This window comes from Symsagittifera roscoffensis, chromosome 3, assembly GCF_963678635.1.
Source record: "Symsagittifera roscoffensis chromosome 3, txSymRosc1.1, whole genome shotgun sequence".
NCBI classification, from domain to species: Eukaryota; Metazoa; Xenacoelomorpha; order Acoela; family Convolutidae; genus Symsagittifera; species Symsagittifera roscoffensis.
This window is the reverse complement of record NC_087064.1, coordinates 28,779,840-28,802,145: the sequence shown is the minus strand read 5'-3', so window position 1 is coordinate 28,802,145 and position 22,306 is coordinate 28,779,840. Positions and strand designations below refer to the sequence as shown.

Here is a 22,306-nt window from a genome sequence, read left to right as displayed (position 1 = left end):
AAAAAAAAAAGCATATTTTTCAACCATTTTCCCCCAATATAGTTTTATACGCAATTTAGAACAAATGGCAATCAAACACAACTTCAGTTTTCAATCTTGAAAATGACTGAAATTCAGAGCCATTTTTGAATTTTTTTTTGAATATTAAGCAAAATTAAACTGAACTACAATTTTTCACTGTTAAAAATTTCCGGATCAGCCGTACAATCCCCCCCCCCCCCCCCACAAACACTTTAAGTGGCTTACCCTTAAAGTGTCTCCCCAAGTATGTATTCAATCTGGAAAATAATTCTGTATAAAAATATGAATTTCTTACAAGCGCACAAGAGAAGTGCTTTTTTTAAAACATTTTTATGTGGGATTGCATTTGTATCAGTCCCCAAAGAAATATGCTAGCAGCAGATTTTATCAGAAACGGCAGAATTTGGCTTATAGAGCAGAATATTTTATGGAGCAGTAGATTGAGCTTAATTTCAAAAAAGAGCATAATTTCAATCCTACTGCAGAATTTGTCGATTTTTCTCAAAGCTGCAATGCTATTTCTCGGAAACACCAATTACGTATCTATGCTCTACCCGACTAAATTCTTTAAAAAAACTGCTCTTTTTTTGCGGAAACACAAAAACTGAATTTTTCTGCGACTCTACTTATTTAATATTTTGCTGTCTGAAAGTGCTTTGCTCGCTTTCATGTTGATTTTTTTTCGAAAAGCAATAATAAAAATAAGTTTTTTTGTAACAAACGCATGATTAATAAGAACTTTTATAGAACAAAAGATAATGACTTTTTTTCATGAAGCAGCAGAATTTGCTCCATACCCAAGCAGAAGTCTTTGGCCTGATTTTTATGCTGTTAATTACACAAATTATTGTTTTAATTCAGTGTTCAGTTTTCTTTAGTGATTTGTTAATTTTTATTGAATCTAGGCTGTACTCAAAGTTAGCTTATGAAAAATCCATATGGAATTGTACGGTTGATCCAAAATTCCGAATTCACAATTTTTCCCATTTTCGAAATTGTCCAAATTTAAGGACTTTTTTTGATAGTTTTGGATTGTAAGCAAAAGCAATAGATAGACCAATTGCAAGTGATCAAAGCCAGCCTGATTTAAAAAATCAATATTTGCTTCTAATTGTTGACTCTAGGTCTCAATGTTGCAGTTTTTATTTTGGCAGTCCTATAATTGACTATTTAGGAAAATTGACTGGTCCGCCATGACATTTTCAATGGCTCGGCTGCTTCTCGCAAAACACGCCGTTGGAAAAGGTTGCTGCATATGTTGAAAAATGACAGTTTCAGCCTCGGAGTAACACGCAAAAAAGTTGAAGACAGGAATTGATAACTTTTTAGAGCGGTGATTATGTTCGCGGCCTCCAAAAAACAAAAAACGTTGCGCTGATTTTGCTTAAAAATTGTCCACAAGAGTTTATCGCCTCTAAATACTAAATTGGAATTCTATACAAAAATATTTCATGTTTCATGCTCAAAAATGTTGGTCGATATGTAATCTTTCAAGTCTTGTTTGAAAAAAAAATATTTCACATGGTTCAAAAAAAGTCACTTGTTTTTCGATGTAACAGTGTGATCAAAACTTCTGCGAAAAAACAGTCAATAAAAAAATATGAAAAGCAACTTCTGCGAATTTTTTTTCATTTACTGCGTATCTTACCTGAAATATGGTTTGAGCTTTAAAATTATGTCAGGAGATCGAATCACAGGTAGAAACAATACTTCCACGCTTCCATTCTAGGAAATTACTCTAAATTACTGTCATTTTGTTTCTCAGTGTCAATTTTTGTTCTTTGATTGCTTTAAAAAGTATTTGAGCTATTGAAAATACATTAGGTGCAAGAACGACGAGATTATGTCAGTTTTTGGAGAGTAATCGATTTTTATTTTGGGACTTTTGTTTTTGTATAGGGGGCGTTGAAACACAGAGTGCTGCTCAGTTCCCGTTTTATGTACAATTGATCATGTGAGTCTAAGTTCATTTTAGCTGTAAATCGTTTAAACTTGAAAAACTTTGTTTCCGATGAAGAAATATGACTTAAGATGATCATGATATTAGATGGGGAGCGAAGCAACTATGTCAAAACAAATGGATGCTGTATGCGCATGCTGCGAGTGGAAGACCTCTTTTGACAGACCAAGTCATCGTGGAAGTATTGGCAAGATCTTGGATTGTGAAACATGCGGGAGATCTTGGCAAGATATCTACGCTTGTGGACAAAATTAGACACAAATTCAAGTTTTTGTTCCGACTTTCGAGACAAAAATAACGGAATATTTGTGGTCGGGTTGGGGTTTTTTCTTCAGACAAATTTCGACTTTTTATATAGCCATTTATATCCGAATTTTTCTATATCATTCGAAAGCAATTTTTGTCTTGGGCTTAAATTTGAGATATTTTACCGTTGATCATTTTTCGTAATGTTATGGGGTTTAAAGATTGCCATTTTGGCCAATTCTGTTTCTCGATTATAGCGAGATTTAGTCAGTCTTAGAAATCGTTCCAAATTGGTTCAAGGAAGCTTATATGCCATAGTTGATTTTTCAAGATTTTTTAATTTTATTTTATTACATTTAAATTTTGATGTTATTACTGCTCCATAGACCTTAAAAGGCAGTCGGAACATTCAAGACTTCGCCCTGATACGAGCAGTCTTGTTTATCTCTAAAACGCTTGTTTTCACAAGAGTGATTTTGGTCAACGTTCACAAGGAATTGAATAGCTTCTACATAGACAAAAAGCAAATGATCAAAGTTACCCTCTATGAAATTAACAAAACTTGGTTTCAAAAGTTTACGAGTGTTTTCCGGGTCTGTTTTCACCATCTGCACCAAGTTTTGCATCAAAGTGCACTCTTTCTGGAAAAAGTGGAAATTAAAAGTTGTTCATGCAACGTGAAACCTTCTTTGCAAAAAAATTGATTTGTTCAGTGAGATGACATTACTAAACTCAGCTGTTTCTCACAATTTCACGCGTTTTTTTTTTAAAATTAGGGCAGATTGCGCAAACTGGCGTTTTCATTGCGAAAAAAATTGGTAAGTTTTTGAAACCAAGTTTTGGTAATTTCGTAGAGGGCATCTCTGAGTTTTTGCTCCTGGTCTATGTAAATTTTTTGTTTAAATTCTCAAAGTATGTTTTCCAAAATCATGCTTGAAAACAGGCATTTTTTAGAAAAAAAACTGAATTTACGTTTGTTTTTGTCCACTGGTGCAATTGAAGGCAAACTCCACTATCAAAATACAAAGTAAAATGGTCAAAAAAAGCCTGAATTCTAGTTTAAAAGTTCTTTTTTTTTAGCAAAATAAAAAAAGTGATTTTTGATTCAATTGCTTAAACCCTGAAAAAACTGGCAATTTTTGAAACCAAAGTAGGTTCATTTCATAGAGGGTAGCTCTGATCATTTGCTTTTAGTCTAATAAAAACTTTTACTGATTTTTGAAGGAACGTTGTCCAAAATTGACATTGAAAGATATTTGTAAATTTCAGAAAAAAATTCAAATCTGATTTTTTGGCTTTGCAGGTCGCGCCAATGTTAATTCCGCGATCGAAAATCCATAATCTGCGCCAAGTTTTATATTTGCGACTTAAGTCTAGAAAAACCGTATTTTGATCGTACTGGTCAAGAAATTAGTCGCAACATGATCTAAGAATTAGTCACGAACTCTTCTAAAAATAAGAGATCGAAGAATATGTAGTCGAAATGGTCTATAAATTAGTCGTTACCTTGTCTAAAAACTAGTCTCGAAGTGTTCTTAAATTGTCAGAGCTCTACCGAAAAAGAATAGTCGAAACAGGGTTTTGGTTTCAGGTTTCAGCACAAATTCGAAGCACATTTCGAGCACGGTGAAGTTATACTGAAACTTGGTCGCGCTGAGCTCAGATTGAATCAGATTTCGTATCATTGGGCAGAAAGTAACCTGATTTTGTTTTAGAGAGGAAGACTCCAGCTGTGGAGGAACTATCATCAGTCACAGCCGCATTCTCACAGCAGCCCACTGTGTCCATTTTACAGATGATACTAACAACAGAAAAGGCAAGACATGTAGGGGTTATACTTGGGCGCATTTTCAATTTTTTCACACATTTGACAGTTTCTTTATTGAACTTTTGTGCTTTCAAGTAAATCGGCGAAACCGACTGAGTTACATATGGATTTGTCCAGTAACAAGCATGGAATTTGTTTTTCTCGCCGTGTGCTGCGTACAAAACCTCTGGGCAAAACTTGGGCGCTGTAACAATAAACAGATTTACCCTTATAAAAACAAATCCTTGACATACTACCACAACTTCTGGTAAATTTGGAAGAAATTCTGCTATAAGTGGAACACGGACAATTTCTAGCTGGAAATAACTTTCAATTTCCAAGGACCAAAGTTTAGTGCGGAGGCGGAGCAATAAGCAGAATAGCCCAAGTGCAGAATGGGTCTGAGAGCAGAAAAACAGAAAAATATTAATTTATATTGGTTTATACGGGCTAATTGATAAAACAATTATTATAATTGTCAAAAAATACCAAGAAAACGAATAAATTATGCATGAGTTGACTAATTTCATTAAGTTTTTTGATTATTTTTTTGAAAAAAAATTCTTGATTAAATTACTCAAATTATGCATAAAATGTTCGTTGCTGTGGTATTATTGACATTTCTGCTAATTATTTACCGATTAGCTTATAAAGTTGTTCTTTTTCTGTTTTTCTGTTCTTGGACCCATTTTGCTCTTAGACCATTCTGCTTATTGACTGGCCACCGTTTAGTGCATAATCCCTATATTAGTAGAAGAAAACGCCATTTTTAGGATCATTTTAGAAAACTTTTAAACAAGAAGACAAAATTAGGAGCAAATTAGTTTCAGGGTTGTACTTTAAAATGTCTGTTATGATGGATGATTTTGGGCAAGATTACTTCCATGTAAATTACATTTTTACATATAACAAAAGCAAAAAATCAGACTTGCCTTCTCCGAATTTATCAAAATTTGTTTTTTTTTCTACTTTATGGATCTCAATTTTGAGGAAAAAAGAAATATTAAGAGTAGTTGAGTGTAGTTAATTGTAAAAGGTACGTTTTGCCAGTTTTTTTCAAAGGTAATGAGAGAATTGAGCACGCTTAGATAGGTCTTGTGATTTTTTGTTTTTTTTTTCAGAAAAAAGACTGAAAAGTTGTTCACGCTCAAATTTTGATTTTTCGTGGTTTGATTTTGATTTATTTTTAGGTTTAATTCTTTTTTTTGCAAAAGTGTAAACGTCACGAAAAAATCATGATAGGTTTCTAGTTTCGAAAGTGGAAAACAATTTTCAGATTTCCCAGTGGAATAAAAACTTTACTTTTTGATCCAATTTTCTCCAATAAGTGAATTTTGTCGAAAAAGTGTCAACCAAAAATCGTTTTTGAACAGATTTATGGTCACATTTTTTCAACTTTGAAGTTAGAACATGCAGGTTTTTTTGTGAAAAACAGTGTTTTTTTTCTGTTTTCTTGCGTTCTTTGAATTTTTCAATTTTCGTTTCGTTATATTTTACAAGTGACGCCTGTTCGTTCATCAACACGATTATTTAACTTGCCTCAAGTCAAAATGCACTGATGAACTGAGCGCGGTTTGATTCGAGCTCACATGCTCTTAGCTCAATTGCGCAGAATATATATAGCCTGGAAAACTTTTAGTGTAAAATAACTATGATTTAGTAAGTTACTTTACACTGTAATTATCAGAAGATTGATCAAAAATCATTACGAGGCCAAATTGTGCATTTTGTGCATTGTAAGCGGATTCCGCAACAAGGACGCTCCCTTTGTCTTCTTTTGTTTTTTCCTTCTCTTTGATCGTTCCGACAAAACTTTAACATGCTTAAAGAATTGTCTCTGGAATCCAGGAACATACAGACACAAAATTATGCTCCTAACCAGTGCACAGTTTGGCCTCGTAATGATTCCTTTTCAGATTCATTTTTAAAATATATTATATTATTTCGCCTTGATGATTAACTTCTGAAAAACTTCTGAATATTTTCCCTCCTTAATTGAGTTATTCATCGGTTATGCATCGGCTGCAATTGCATTGGTATGCAAGCTTCAACTATGATAATAAAAACTTGCAAAGGTATTTAAAAGTTTTTCAGTGGAAAATTCATGAATATATATTTTTGAAATTTGCTTCGAAAAAATTAACTCGATTTTCTTTATCATTAATTAGGCCTAAGTATAATTTTGACAGTAAAATTTTAGTTCTAGCTGGTTATTCTAAGTTTTTAAGTAAATGGAATGATCAAAAATATAATGAAAGAAGCCCGAAGTCCCTATTCAGAAAAAAAACATTTTGTGTTTCCCAAGTGGCAAGCATTTTCTTCGGGCAAGTTTCCATTTTTTTCGTGGATGTTTTATAGTATCTAAGAGATATTCATATTTAAAGCACAAAAATTAAATATATGTTCAACAGATACTAATAAAAAACTTGTGTTTTTTGCTATTTGCAGAATGTCTTTTGAAAGCTGTCCATCCTGTCGAAAAACAGATGGATAGCTTTCAAAAGACACTCTGCAAATAGCAAAAAACACAAGTTTTTTATTAGTATATGTTGAACATATTTTTAACTTTTGTTTTTTTGGCAAAATCCAGACTGAGTTGTTTTGTTATGTGAATCTCCTTTTTGCAACTCAAGGCCGTTTTTTAAATATAAAGTTTTTGCATGTTACCAATATTGCAGCCGAAGTTGGTTAGGCAGAGGAAGTCCTGAAGCTAGAGGTCCAATTAGATACAGCTCCTTCTCATACACCCTTATCGCCATGACAAAGGATCTGTTACACAATTTGACGACCTGCGACCATTCGTTCTCTAGTTTGGGAGGAATAAATTTGGGACTATTTGAAAATTTATTTCAATATGGGCCAAATAACGAGCAATATTTACCCGTACCGAGAAAATTCTTTATTTCTGACCTGAAATAATTTGTATCTAATCTAATTTCTGGTCAGAAATTCTTTTTTAAATGTTTAATAAAGCATGCATTTTCTTTAAATACTTTATTTCTTATCCTAATTCTGATCAGAAATTAGCTAAACCTAGGCTATTTCTAGCTAGAAAATAGTCTCCTGGTGAACTCATACCCGCGCCCTTCTGATTGCTATACACTTGCTCTATCCACTATGCTACAGCCCTTGATAGAGTTCACAAGTTTTAGGAGAATAACAATGTTATAACAATTGTAATTTTGCATTGTATTCGCTACTGCTATTGTGTATACTCGAAGCATGTTTATCTTGTTAAGGTTGAGCAGTTAACTGATTTCTGGTTATTTCTTTCTAGAAACTGTTTGTTTCTAAATTAGAAAAAAACTGATCACTTCTGCACGGAAAATACGAGAAAACTAGGCTAGATAATCTACATAGAATTTCTATCTAGAAAAACAGCTTCCGTTCGGTACGGGTACTCTATTGAAGCGTAAGCGGCAATTTAATCTGGCACCAAAATCATCCAAATTGATTTGAGTCAAGCTTTTGAAACCATTAATGCGTTGCTTGACGCTAATTTCTTCAATTGTTTTTTTTTTACGGGGGATGGTTTTTAGGGAAAAAATAGTCTGTTTCGTTTTCAATTTTTTCTAAAGAGTTTTAAAAGTTTTTTAAAGAGATGAATTGTTAATTGGATATTAACGGGACAGTCCGAATATTCAAGTTACAGCCCTGATACGTAAGCGTTGTTATTTCTGTGTTTTTCTTATTTTGATTTCAAACGGTGAATATTTGTAATTCTTTACAATTTAACTAAAATTAAATAATGTTTGTCTACTTTGTGGACGCACTCCGTAAAAATTCTGAAATTTATAATCAGCTACTTAGTATAATAGATCAATATGATTGACGCTTATATAAGTCTTGATGACTTTTTCGTTTGTTTAAATTTTAGGGAAAAACATTTAAGTAGTAGTTTTGCAACAGTTTTTTCAAGCAGAGGGCCGCAAGAGCGTGTGCGTACAAAACAGTTGCAAAAATGCATGAATCGAAAAAAAAAATTGCGTTCATTCTTGTTTTTCACTTGTTTTTCACATGCTAAAACCTTTCTTTCTTAAAAGCATGTGTTCAAACTACAAATTCAGCTCATTTGCGAGCGCGCATGTAAAGACTTTTTTCACGCCGACTAAACACATGCTGCAGATTAAGTAGTTTTATTCATAAAACAAATTTCACGTGCTGATCTTTTCATGAACTGCGTATGGGTAAATTTTTGGAACCAAATTTTGGTAATTTGGTAGAGGGCAGCTCTGATCATTTGACCTGGTCTATGTAAATTTTTTGCTTAAATTCTCAAAGAACGTTTTTCAAAATCGTGCTTGAATACTTGCATTTGTTTTTTCCACAAGTGTAATTGAAGGCAAACTTCAAAAGTAGAAAGATCAAAAAAGCCTAACTTCTAGTTTAAAAAATGGACTTTGACTCTGAAGTCTAAGCGGAGTAAAAAAAATGATTATTGATTCAATTTTCTCTAAATGACATAAGTTTACAAAAAAATTCTAATCATAAACAGTATTTGAAGTTCAAAGAGCTTCAAACCATACTAAACTTTTTTGAAACTCGATATTTGAAAAAATGCTCCCAAGTTTTCAATCAATTTTTTTTTTCAGTTTCCTTGTTTTACTCTTTTCCAACTCTCTGCTGCCTATGTTTTGCTTCAGAAGAGATTGCTTAGTTGGTCACAAAAGTATTCAATGTCCCAATTTGTGTTGCAATCAATTGACAACGCCAAACTTTGGTCTCGCTTCAGAAAAATTACGATTTGAAAAAAATTACGATTTCGATGGTGGAAAAACCATAAATCGTTCGTTAAAGTTTTTGAACAATAAAATAACATCTGTCTGAAGACAGGCTTTCCTGATTTGAGACTAAATGATCTGAGGCCATTTTTGTTTTAGTATGGAGGGAGCCTAGCACTCTGCAGATAATTTCAGGTGAATAATTTCAAATGAAAACGTTTGATTTGTATTGCAGAAAACCAGCGTTTTTGAAAACATGCAGATTAATTGAGCTTGAGTATGAAAAAGTTTCCGAAGCTTATTTATAATTACATGTAATTCAAATAACTTTAAAATTGCCTTATAAAATTTTTACCTGTAGTTGAAAAAAAATATTATGTTGTTCAATGAAAAAGCCTTTATGATAACCAATTTTCTGTTAAATTTTTTTCTTCAATTTTCGAGGAAGCCACACTTATGACATAAGCGACGAGCCAGAGCAAACTCAACGACATCAGGTCGACCACTATTATCATCTCACTGGTTATGACAACCCAGGCAATGGAAAAGACATGGTAATTCTCGTATTGAGCGAGAGAATGACATTTGACAAATACCGCCAAAGTCTGCGACCTTGTAGAGGTCAAACTGGTTTGAGGAATGTGGACAAATTAGAAGTGTGGGCTGTGGGCATGGGATTCACAAATTTTAGCCTGAAAAGTGTTCCTGATAAACTTATGGTTCACTTTCTTCAATTATTTTACTTTTTCAATCTTCTCCTCAACGTCCCCATGTTCAAGAGGAAAGAATATAGTGATTACTTTTATATAGGTCTTGCTGTTTTTTTTGTATCAGGCCGTCTATTTTTTCTTGGAAATTGCGAAATTGAAAATTTTTGAAGAAAAAGCAAGCATTTTTTTTTAGTTTCCTTGCGTTCATTACTCTTTTCCAACTGTCAGTTGACTATGTTTGATACTTTCTATCGGAAAAAAAATAAAACGTATTTAGGGCCTTTCCTTTTATTATACGACCTAAAATTGATATTTATAAATATTAAAAATCCATATTATAATGCTCGAACCAGATTAAGAAAATCAAGATTCTAATTAAAAACTGAAATTTGATTAAAAATGTAGCATTTTTTGGAGTATAATACAAAAAACTTGGTGTTTATATCAACCAACTATCTTCAAACAAATTTTGGATTACAAAAACATCCTCTCTTAATACTCGAACCCAATATTTGACGTATGGTGAAATAAAGAGCTGTATGTGTTGAATCTGATTGGTGGCTAACTCATAGAGTAATTACAGATTGAGTACACTGTCTGTTTGTCACGTTATGTAGTTTTTGTCAGATAGTTCCGTGCAACTTCTTAGACCAATACTGATCTTATACTTACTCATGTTTTCTAAGTCTCAAACGATCCTAACACGATTGGTCGTATATCAAGGCATAGCCCTGAATGTTCCGACTACACTTTAGGGCCTACTAAGTTTTTTCGGTCAAAAACTGACAAAAAGTGTGAAAAAAGATTGTTTTTCATCTTTTTCATTTTATCAACCTAGACGCTATGTAAAATCCAAAGGGCGGGTTTAGCGTCTCTTTTATTTCAAAAAGAATAAATTTCTAGCTTCAATTAAGTTTGAAACGTGATTGTTTGCTGCTTACGCGTGTTATAATAACGCAAAACTATCACGAGTTTGTTATCCCAATTTGGCCAATTAAGCAACTTTCAAACCCTCGTTACCTTACAAAAAAAGTAACCAAAGGTAGAAATAATATCTTGATATACTTGAGCTCACAACAAAATTTTCTAAATGGTAGACAAATATGAGTCAAAAACGCTTCGCTATCAAGTCGAAAATTGACTGAATAAAAAAACCACTCCAAACATTCAAAACAAGTCGGAGCAAAAAGAAAACAAAAAAAACCAAACTACTTGTTACGATTTGAAAACGCATCTTTTAAGGAAAAGGCGTTTTCAAAACTTTAGTTTAATTGAAACGCCTGAAAAACTCCAAAGTCTTTAAACATGTTAAAAAATTGTCGGAACGATCAAAGATAAGGAAAAACCAAAAGAAGACCAAAAGGAGGGTCCTTGCTGCGGAATCCGCTAACAATCCGCAAATTCACAGAATGGCCTCGTAATGAAATATTTTCACTGAATACCAAAGAAAGTTCAAAAACCTGTTCAAATATAACCATCACCATAGTCAGCAGAAAAAATGTTTTTTCCCAAAAACTTGCAAAACAAAACAACTTGCAAAACGCCTCGATTCCGCTGTTTCAACCGATGGAAAAGCACTCGTAGAAAACTTGAGCTCATCCAAAAAAAAACATTTCACCAGCAAGTGTTATCTTTAAAGATTTTAGTCTTTGAATTTTGGCAATTTGGATTTTTTGAGATACTTATTGCTAGTTTTCTATTAGCGCCGCAAAATAAATCATTCCACATTGAAATGAAACATCTTCTTTCCAAACATTTTTCAAGATGAGAAACACATGGTTTCTAGATAAGAAGAAATCTAACTGTTTTTTTATTCCGCATCTTTGTCGGAGATTAGAAAAACGATTAGATTGAGATCATCCGCTTTTATTTTGTTTTTTCTTAAAGTTGTCTGACTGTAAACAGATAGAACTTACAATGATTAATGTAGTAATGTAAATGTTAGTTTTGCGATATGGTTGGTTAGTAGCAATTACGTTACAGTCATTTTCAGTACAAAAAATAACAAGACTGCTTGTTTCAGGGCGAATTCTTGAATAATCCGACAGCCTTTAAAGGTTTATGGAGCAGCAGTAACATTAAAAAAATAAATATAATAAGATAAAAAGAAAATTTTTTTTCTAAAATTTGAAGTTTTTTCTGCAATCATCCCCCCAAACGCCATATAAAAAACAAAACATTAGATTTCGCTCATTGTAACAAATCAATTATGGCAAAGAAGTTTCTTTCAACCAATTTGGAACGATTTCTAAGACGGATTAAATCTCCGCATACGCGTTAATAGCGCGAAACATATCGCAGGTTAGTTGTCCCAAATTGGCCAAAGTGGCAATCTTTAAACCCCCATAAATTTACGATAAATGATAACAGGTGAAATATGTTTTAAAAATTAAGGTCAAGACAACAATACCTTTTGAGTTATATAAAAAAAAATTCCGTCAAAAATGGCTGGTTAAAAAGTCGAAATTTGTGTGAAAAAAAAACCCACCCCGAGCACAAATATTATGTTACTTTCGTATCGAAAGTCGGAAAAAAACAAGGAAACAGAAAAAGTTGGAATTTTGAAAGTTTTTTGAGATACTTATTGCCAGTTTTTTATTAGCGGCAAAATAAATCAGTCCACATTGAAATGAAACATCTTCTTTTCCAAACATTTTTCAAGATGAGAAACACATGGTTTCTAGATAAGAAGAAATCTAACAGTTCTTTTATTCCGCATTTTTGTCGGAGATAAGAAAAACAATTAAAATGAGATCAACCGCTTTTATTTTGTATTCTCTCAAAGTTGTCTGACTATAAACAGATATAACTTACAATGATTAATGTAAATGTTAGTTTTGCGATATGGTTGGTTAGTAGCAATTACGTTACAGTCATTTTCAGTACAAAAAATAACAAAACCGCCTGCTCGTTTCGGGGCGAAGTCTTGATTGTTCCGACTGCCTTGTAAGCTTTATGGACCAGTAGTAACATAAAAAAATAAATGTAATAAAATAAAATGAAAAAAAAAAAATTCAAAAATTTAAGGTTTTTTATGAAATCATCACCCCACACGCCATATGAAGTACAAAAGATTAGTTTTCGCTCATTGTAACAAATCAATTATGGCAAATCAGTTTCCTTCAACCATTTTGCAACGATTTCTAAGACGGATTAAATCTCCGCTTACGCGTTAAAAGCGCAAAATATATCGCGCGTTAGTTGTCCCAAATTGGCCAAAATGGCAATCTTTAAACCCCCAAAACTTTATGAAAAATAAGCACAGGTGAAATATCTTTTAGAAATTAAGCGCAAGACAACAATACTTTTCGAATGATTTTTAAAAAATGCCGTCAAAAATGGCTAGTTAAAAAGTTAAAATATGTGTGAAGTAAAAAAACCCACCCCGAGCACAAATATTCCTTTACTTTTGTATCAAAAGTCGGAACAAAAAGAGTGAAACAAAAAAGGTTGACAATTTGGTTTTTTTGAGATACTTATTGCCAATTTTTTATTAGCGCGTCAAAATAAATCATTCCACATTGAAATGAAACATTTTTTTTTCAAACATTTTTTAAGATGAGAAACAAATGGTTTCTAGATAAGAAGAAATCTAACTGTTCTTTTATTCCGCATTTTTGTCGGAGATTAGAAAAACAATTAGATTCAGATCAACCGCTTTGATTTTGTATCTTCTTAAAGTTGTCTGACTGTAAACAGATAGAACTTACAATGATTAATATAAATGTTAGTTTTGTAATATGGTTAGTTAGTATCAAATACGTTACAGTCATTTTCAGTACAAAAATAACAAGACTGCTCGTTTCAGGGCAAAGTCTTGAGTGTTCCGACTGCCTGTTAAGGTTTATGGAGCAGTAGTAACAATAAACAAATAAATGTAATAAAATAAAATGAAAAAAAAAATTTCTAAAGTTGGAAGTTTTTTATGAAATCATCACCCCACACGCCATATAAAGTACAAAAGAATAAATTTCGCTCATTGTAACAAATCAATTATGGCAAATAAGTTTCTTTGAACCAATTTGGAACGATTTCTAAGACGGATTAAATCTCCGCTTACGCGTTAATAGCGCGAAGTATATCGCGCGTTAATTGTCCCAAATTGGCCAAAATGGCAATATTTAAACCCCCATATCTTTACGAAAAATAACCACAGGTGAAATATTTTTTCAAATTTAAGCTTAGGACAACAATACCTTTCGAATGAGATTTTAAAAGTTCCGTCAAAAATGGCTAGTTAAAAAGTCGAAATTTGTCTGAAGAAAAAAAACCCACCCCGAGCACAAATATTCCGTTACTTTCGTATCGAAAGTTGGAACAAAAAGAGTGAAACGATAAAGGTAACTCCGAACGGTTAACAGGTAAAAGCCAATTATCTTATGGCTGTTATAATTTCAATTGATTTTTAGACAAATAATCTAACATGATTGCGTCCACGAGAATGTGATTTACTAAAATTAAAAAAGATATCAGTAGTATCAGAAGATGATCATGCCAAAAACTGTTCAACAATCAACATCCTTCTTTATATTTAATTTTTCTGCAGCTGGTGAAGTTAGACGAGCAGCCGGCGATCAACTGCAGGTCTCATTTTCCTAATTTCCATCCACTCAAAGGAAGTCTCATTTGTCACGATGACACAGACGGTAAAAAAGACACTTGCAATGGTAATTCACTAAATTTGTTAGTTCATTTGTTTTTGCTCAATCTTACGATTTGAAAGTTTTGAGGTCATCATTTTGGCGCAGTTTAGTAAAAGAGCAGCTTATGAGTAGTTTCGTAAGAAATCAATAAGTGTGTTTGCTTTTAAGGTGATAGTGGGGGGCCGTTGTTCCTCGTGAACCCAACTACAAAACTACCGACATGCGTTTATGGTGTCGTCAGCTATGGCATCAAAGATAAGGGGTGCGGTCGGCCGAAATCCCCGACAGTAGCAGCCCGTGTCGCATCATACATTGACATGTTTAATTTGAGTGCAGATAGAAATACCAATTTCACGCAGAAAGTTGTACGAAATGAACATCGAAAAGAGAGCATTGATGAGGTTTTGTCAGAAGCAGTTTATTACAACAGCAAGCAGTGGCTTATGTTGTTTATTGTAATTTATCGTTATAATTGACAAAATTAGGAGCAAGAGATGAGATTTTTATTGCTAGTAAAATTATGTATCGATATTATGAGAATTTGATTGGAATGTTGATTGATATGAATGAAGTAAAGTTGATTCACAATTTGTACACGTACAATTTGTACCTTGAAACTTGTAAAGTTGTATACAACACGACAGATCAAAAAACTTGAAGAAATTATTATTCCAGGTGTTTTTTTTTCAATTAAAATCAAATAAAAAAAATTGTTCATGGTTAGGTTATTAGGTTCATTGATTCATCTTAAATAAGCGTAAGAGGGTTGCACCACATCAGAATGAAGGAAAATTTTGTTAAATTTTTCAAATGCAATTTTTGCAATATTGTAAAAACAATTTCAAAATCCAAACAAGAATTTCAAAACTTCTAAGATTCTAGTAAGATTTTGAGTTTTCCTTACATGAAGTAAAAATTTTGTAAGATTCGAGACTTTTTCTTTCATGATGAAAGATTTCACTGCAGCACAATGAGCCTCATTTTCGAAAAATTTGAGCAAGGTCAGAGTTTTTGCAGATAAATTAACGAAGTTAAAATCTTCAGTGACATTGAAAAAATTTGTAAAATTCTAATAAGAATCTAATAAGGTTTTGAATTGGTACATAAATGAAGCTTTCAAACTCATTCTTCCAATTCTAATCAAATTTCGAATTGCATTATTACCCGGGTTCGAACAAAACTCTTGCCACATATAAGAATAGCAGAAACGTTGAAGGTAAAAAATAACTTTTGCAATTAAAATTTCCACTGATAAAAAATCAGAGAAAAAATTCCTAGTTTTCACCTATTTTGGCAGTGTTTTTTTATTTGATTACTTTCACGAGCGCAGAAACTATGACCTAGGCTGGCTTTTTTACTTGAAAAAATCAAGCAACACAAAGAACATATAAAAGGTCTCGAGTGTGGAGTGATATTAAAATCTTTTCAGTCGAAATTTGATTTCTACAAGAAAAATTCTCGGTGCTGTAACGAATATACGGGTCTGAATTATTCGGGTGCTTAGACTAATTTATATGGACAAAGAAATCTGAGAATGAGCTCCTTACCTAAGTATACTGCAGGCTTAAAGTTGTTTCAGCTATTATTACCCGATTCTTGCACCTTTTCAGCTAATTTAGTTCGCCCCATAAACCAACAAAAGTGAAAATTGCAAAAAAAAAACAATTTGTTTGAATTTTTTTCTTTGTATTTTTAATTGAGTTATTAAGATTACTCTTCGACTTTTGCTGGGTTTTATTTGAAGAAGACCAAAAAATTTTCTGTATCGATTTGAAAAATAAGCATTCAAAAGTTTCAAAAACTGAGATGTAAGTGTCATAGAAGACTAAAAAAATACATAAAAAAAGTCAAATTAGGGTAAATATTGCCAGTTTTTATAACTTTGGATAAAAGTTTTGTCCAAAATTGCAAATTTTGACAAATTTTAGAGGAACAAAACAAAAAAGAATTAAAATTGCATTATTTTGAAGTATTTTGGACAAAGAAAAAAAAACAGTTCAAAACTGGGTTTGTTTTAAAAGGTTAAGCTAGTAATAATTCAATACAAAATTAAACCCGATTTTTTTAACATAGCAACCACTCCCGTTTTTTTTAAATAAAAAAGCATCGGCTACTTTAAAATTGAAAACTATAGGTCAGAAAAATAATTATTTTAACGAGCAAAAACAATTTGACCAAGATTGAGCTATTTTGAAAAATTTTGCAAAAAGCAAAATACTATAATGCATAACCTTTAAATGCATTTTGTCAGATACAAATTGAAGAATCGTCCCATTTTGTCTCAATACAATTTTCTAAGAAAAACGCAAATTTTGCCAAACGTTACACATGAAAAAACAAATGATCATCAAAAAACAAATGTAAAAATTTTTGAGCACACGTAGCAGCGACACAAAACAATTGAAATATTCCAAATTCTCGTTAGTTTTGGGCTTGATACTTTACTAAATTATTTTGATGAAAAGATTCGTTTTTTCGATTAAATCACTCCGTATTCATCTCTTCATCTATACTCAATCATAAAGTTTTTTTGAAGACATAGTTTTTGCATGACAGTGTGTTCTGATTTCAAATAGAAACAGAAACATGAATTATTTTATTGCGTTCACAAAATGTGACGCCGCCGCCACCACCAAAGAAATATGTTTTTATTCCCTTGCAAAAGGAAGGGAAATGCTATTGGAATAATTCGTATAACGTTTTAAGCATTGAGAATTGAAACGAATGCTCTCATTCAATACGAATAATAACGATTCCTCTCGTAAAGTACGAGCATACGAAACCTTCTTCTCGTAAAATACGAATGTACGAATAAAGAATACGAAGTTAAAAGAAACTTCTCATTTGATACGAAAAGTGGCGTGATTTCCCCAATTGAGTATAAATAGAAGCTCAAAACTACGGGAATTCATTCCAACAACTTCTCTTCTACCACCACCACCACTCTCCTCAGCCACCCCAACCCTTCTCTAAAATAATATTCAATCTCAGAGAAAAATATCTCCAATCTCACCGTAAAAATTAAATATTGAGTCAAAAGGCAACTTGCTGTAAATTCATACTAACTTCTTTTTTAATAAAATATTTCTCAGCGAATTTTAGATTTACTTTCTAAGATAGAAAGTAGAAAGGACCCTTTATTCCTAGCAAGCGTTTTGTCCGACGTGAATAGTATTGCTAGCGTAATAAATTGGTGCGACCAGTGAGGCTCAAGACCAGTGGGATCAATTTACAAATCATGTAATTACTAAGGATCTAACATTCATTGTTGCTACTGAACCTGCTAATAAGTCAACAACGGATAAAATGACTTCATTAGAAACTCAAATTAAAGAACTAACTAAACTGATCAAGAATCAAGAAGTTAGTGCAATCAATGACCCGACTTCATTTCAACGACGTCACCCTGACATCAAGGGAAGACCTAATAGTACACGATTCTGCGAATATTGTAGAATGAATGGACATTCTATATCTAGATGTTCAAAAAAGCAAGTTCAGGACGAAGTAAATAAGTTGCGAAAAGAGCTCACAACAAAAAATGAACGAAGAGTTTCATTTGAAACTGATTATAAACGAAATCGAAGACCGAATAACTTCCCTAACCAGAGTAATCCTAACCCAAGTAATCGGTTTTGGGATAACCAAAACAGAACTACTAACAATTCAAATCCTAGCCAAAATAACTATGGCATTCGCCATAATTATAACTACAACGGAAACAATTTCCAAAAGGCTACTACACAATCGTCTTTCAATAACAAAAGACCCCAAACCTATGATGATAGGTACCCCAGAGAAAACAAATTCAGAGAAAATGAACAAGTTGCTAAACAGTTCTACGAGCAAGAAAATAGGCAATTCAACAGTAACCCTAGAGGTCGACCATATAACACTGGAAGCTATAATAGCAATAACAGTCGAGACTCAACGCGATCTCAATCACCAAATTTTAGATCGAATCAAATACAGTCTGAAACTACCCACTGGGTTGAGGAAGAAGTCAATTACTGTGATGCTATCACTGATTTCTTTCCTTTAAACTATTAAAGTCTCTGAAACCAAGCGATGATAGTAATCCTAAATCAAGGATATATCTTAGCTTATATCATTTTGCCACCGGAGAAAAAAATAATAATAGTGGAATTGAAATTGAATTCATGATTGATCCAGGATCAACTTGTAGTATCATAAACTACCCAACTTATCAAGAATTGGAAAAATTAGGTCAAAAAATGACAATTTACCGATCCAAAATTAAAGCAAAGACTTATAATGGATCTGATATACGTATGTTTGGCCATACATCTATTCAATCTTGTTTCGACACTGATGGAAAATATCCATCTAACCACAAAGTGTGGATAACTGAAGAAAAGACTGCTAATCTGTTAGGAGTAGACTTTTGTCATCTCTTCTTAAAAGCTCTCTACTTTGATATCCCCGCAGTTGAGCTCAAATCAAAAGAAGGTGTAATATCCTACGGGTTGATGAACAACGATAAAGAATATCCTAACGTTTCAAAAGTTGTCTCAATTAACTTGAAAGAACCCCTGTTCATTCCAGCACGCTCTACATACTTATACAAACACTTGGCTGAACCAAATTCATACTTCGAAAGAGGGACTACATTCCTGCCTCATAAAAATACAACCAAAACCGAAATGGTTTTCATTAATACAGTTTGTACTCAAATTGAGCAAAGCCTACCTATCCTAATTGAGAATCAGAAAGATCATCCTGTCACACTAAACAAATGTGTACTAGGCTATGCAGTAACTGATATTCAAGGATACGAGGATAAAAAATTTGCTATCCACGATTGTGATGAGTTCACAACGAGAATTTTAAATGAAAGTTCAGAATTCGATAGCTGTTTCATGCTGAACACTGTTTTCAATACAACACAGGAAAGCAATACTCAATTATCCGGCCCCTGTCTACAATATGTAGACTTCAAAAAAAGGTCCATATTCGAATCGAATATGCCCATTGCCCATACAATCTCTGCAGATAGAGCAATGAAAAAAGAGTTTGCTGAATCAATTAGCAAAAGGTATCCTGAGTTACGACACTTTTGTAACTCAATACATGCTAACATTAACGATATTCTCATCTTCACTTATCCAAAATCTGGACAAATCATATATAACCTGATTGCCAAACAGAGGTACTTTCAGAAACCCACTTACGACGCTATATTCAATACCTTGTCCGAAATGAAAGATCATGCTATAGCAAATAACATTCGATCTATCGCAATGCCCAAAATTGCTTGTGGCTTAGATAAAATGAATTGGGAAGAAGTTTCCAAAATCATTGTCGATGTATTCCAACATTCTGGAATTACTATATTTGTCTATGTTTCAGGACAAGAAATCAAGGACATGCCTGCCCTTGAAGTGTTTGATACAGAGAATGTATCAGAAATATTTGAACAAATTGGTTCAGATATAGTCAAAGTATGCAAAAATGAAAACGAAATAGCAACCGACTTTTCTAATGATGCAAAGAACCTTTGCAGGCCTCCCTTGAAAGAACAATTTAAAAAGTACCGAAACAAAGAACATAATGATCGGCTAATTGCCTTTCTAGTCAACGAAACGTTTACCCAATACTCCTCAATTGATAAGGACAATAGTAGTACTTTGGAAAAAATCGAAACTACTATTAAATTTTTATCTGACTTCGATTTCACACAAAGTGATATATCGGATGATGAATTTGCAGATCTAATTCAAATGCTGATAGAGGATCAAGATGTTTATTCTCATCACAAATATGATATTGGAAAAACAAAACATAAATTCCATATACCACTCAAAAAGGACGCAACGTTCAAAAAACAACGACCGAGTAAAATCCCAGTCCATCTAAGAGATAAATTGGACAAGTTAATGGATGAATTAATCCAAGCAGGCATAGTCAGAGAACTAAATGAAAAAGATGATATGAACTCATGGTTCGTAAATCCAGTCATCATTCTTCCAAAAAAGACTACGTTAAGTTGGTCTTGGATGCTAGGTATCTAAACTCAATCACAGATACTAGCAATTGTAGTTGGCCATTAGAACCACTACAAGTTCTCATGACCAGAATAAACGGATCATACTTCACAAGTAGTGATCTCTCTTGCGCCTACCATCAAGTACCTCTAACAGATGAGGCCCAGAAATTAACAAGCTTTATTGTAGGAGGTAGACAATATACCTACCAAGTTGGTTTCTATGGCTTGAAACCACTTCCAAATTTCTTCAGTAAACTAATGAGATATGCCTTCGGACCCCTCATTAAAGAAAAAAAAGCAATTACTTACATAGACGACACTCTGTTACAGAGTCAAAATAAAAATGAAATGTTTGGCACAATTCGAGAATATCATTCTCTTTTGCGGAAGGCCAACTTAAAAGCTGCCCCTGACAAAACCTTTTTCTTCCTAAGAAAAGTTAAATTTCTAGGCCACGTTGTCTCTAACGAATTGATGACATTAAAAAAATGAAATCCCCTGAATCAAAAACAGATGTTCTAGGAGTATTAGGTGTCATGGGATTCTACAGCACATACATCATCAATTTTCATGTGGACGCAAAATGTCTATATAAACTGGCAAACAGTAGTGATAAGTTTCAATGGCTACCATGCCATGAAGAAGTTTTTCAAAAACTGAAAGACAAATTCTGTCATGATATTTCAAATGCCATACCTAATGTAAACTACCCATTTCACATTCACGCCGACTCCTCAAATGTAGGAACCGGGTGTATACTCATCCAAGACTTTCCTGAAGGGAAAAGAATTGTTTCTGCCAATTCTAGAGTCTTTGATAAAGCTGAGCAGAAAATGTCTACTCAACATCGTGAATTATGTGGAATAATATCTGCTTTGCAAACCTATGAATTCTACATTATAGGTTCACCCTTTCCTCTATACCTATATTGCGACCACAGACCTATTCTCTTCGTATGGTCCAGAAAAGGACAACTTTCTCGTAGATTTTTCAAAATCAAGTTGTATTGACAAAATTCAACAATTTGAAAATAATCTATACCCCAGGTTCAAACCTAGCCTTTCCTGACTTATTAAGCCGAAATGTGCCCATCGCTGATATCAAAAGATATCAACTAGAACACAAGACCATTCCAAATGATATAAAGTTCATCCTAGACAATGGAGAACAAATATGTTATTCAGTACTCCACAAAGATGATAACATATTTCAAAACGATTGCTATCCAGTCATTGCTCAAGTGCAAGGTGGAAAAAAGAAGTTAATCAACATAAGTACAGAGGAGACTTCAGCATTGAAGATGCTCCAGAATATTTTGAAGAATCGTGTAGTGCGATTCAGAATATAACAGATTTCTTCCGATTTGGCAAACAAATTAACCAAATCAAACGACTATCTATACCAGATATAAACAATGAAAACATTTATGAAGAAATTCCAGATGAAGTATCTGCACTTGATGATCCTTTGGAAAATTCAGAATGGCTTGACTTATATGAAGGCAATGTTGAGAACAACCTTCTCAACGACCTGGTTAAAGCAAAAAATGATTTTGCAAACAAAACAAGATCTTTGAGGTTAATTGAACCCCTAAGTCTCCAATCTGAAGAGAATAAATCAGATTCACTTGAACTGATAGCAAAAATGAACGACTTTGCTAAAGAAGCAAATTTAGACGTTGAAACAATTATGCAAGAGCAGTGTAACGATACTGTAATCATAGATATCAAAAATTGCATAAAGCAAAACGAAAAGCCAGAAAGAAACAAAAAAAATCCTTATCGTGAAGAAAAAGGATTAAAAGCCTATATCAGGCAGTTTGAATTATTATTCATTGAAGACCAACATGATCTTCTATGTATTAATGAATACAATGATGACTATACTAAGAGTCCAAAAATTTGCTTACCCATCTCCCTAGTGCTAAACTGCTTTGAGTTAGCTCATAAGCATCCTCTTAGCGGTCATCACGGCGAAACAAAAACTTTGGAAATAATCAAAAGATATTTCTATTGGCCCGGACTCTATAAATGGGTCAACATGCTTCTTCATGATTGCCTAGAATGTCAGAAAAATAAACCTAAACGAAAAGACCTGAATGAAGCTCCATTACAACAATGGGGACAATTAGAAACAATCCCAATGATCATAAAGGTCCACTTAGACCATCAAGTCACGGCAAAAACTTTTG

At 33.1% G+C, this 22,306-nt stretch overlaps 2 protein-coding genes across 3 annotated transcripts in view; one reads left to right on the top strand and one right to left on the bottom strand.

Moving 5' to 3' along the window:
• Window positions 1-22,306, bottom strand: part of LOC134841404 (endothelial differentiation-related factor 1 homolog) — a 176,569-nt gene that overhangs the window by 65,518 nt on the left and 88,745 nt on the right. The window lies entirely within an intron of this gene.
• LOC134842057 (transmembrane protease serine 4-like) lies at window positions 8,924-14,664 on the top strand. The gene is made up of 4 exons (XM_063858211.1): window positions 8,924-8,950; window positions 9,200-9,474; window positions 14,012-14,132; window positions 14,277-14,664. Exons 2-4 carry the CDS (start codon window positions 9,307-9,309, stop codon window positions 14,582-14,584), a joined length of 597 nt encoding a protein of 198 aa, XP_063714281.1. The 5' UTR covers window positions 8,924-8,950; window positions 9,200-9,306; the 3' UTR covers window positions 14,585-14,664.

What these genes read in the sequence shown, in the direction of transcription:
- LOC134842057 (XM_063858211.1), top strand. Translation starts at nt 9,307, where the DNA reads ATGGTAATTCTCGTATTGAGCGAGAGAATGACATTTGACAAATACCGC. An exon ending in GTGTTCCTGATAAACTTATG is followed by an intron (nt 9,475 to 14,011) that starts GTTCACTTTCTT and finishes ATTTTTCTGCAG; the next exon opens with CTGGTGAAGTTAGACGAGCA. An exon ending in TAAAAAAGACACTTGCAATG is followed by an intron (nt 14,133 to 14,276) that starts GTAATTCACTAA and finishes TTTGCTTTTAAG; the next exon opens with GTGATAGTGGGGGGCCGTTG.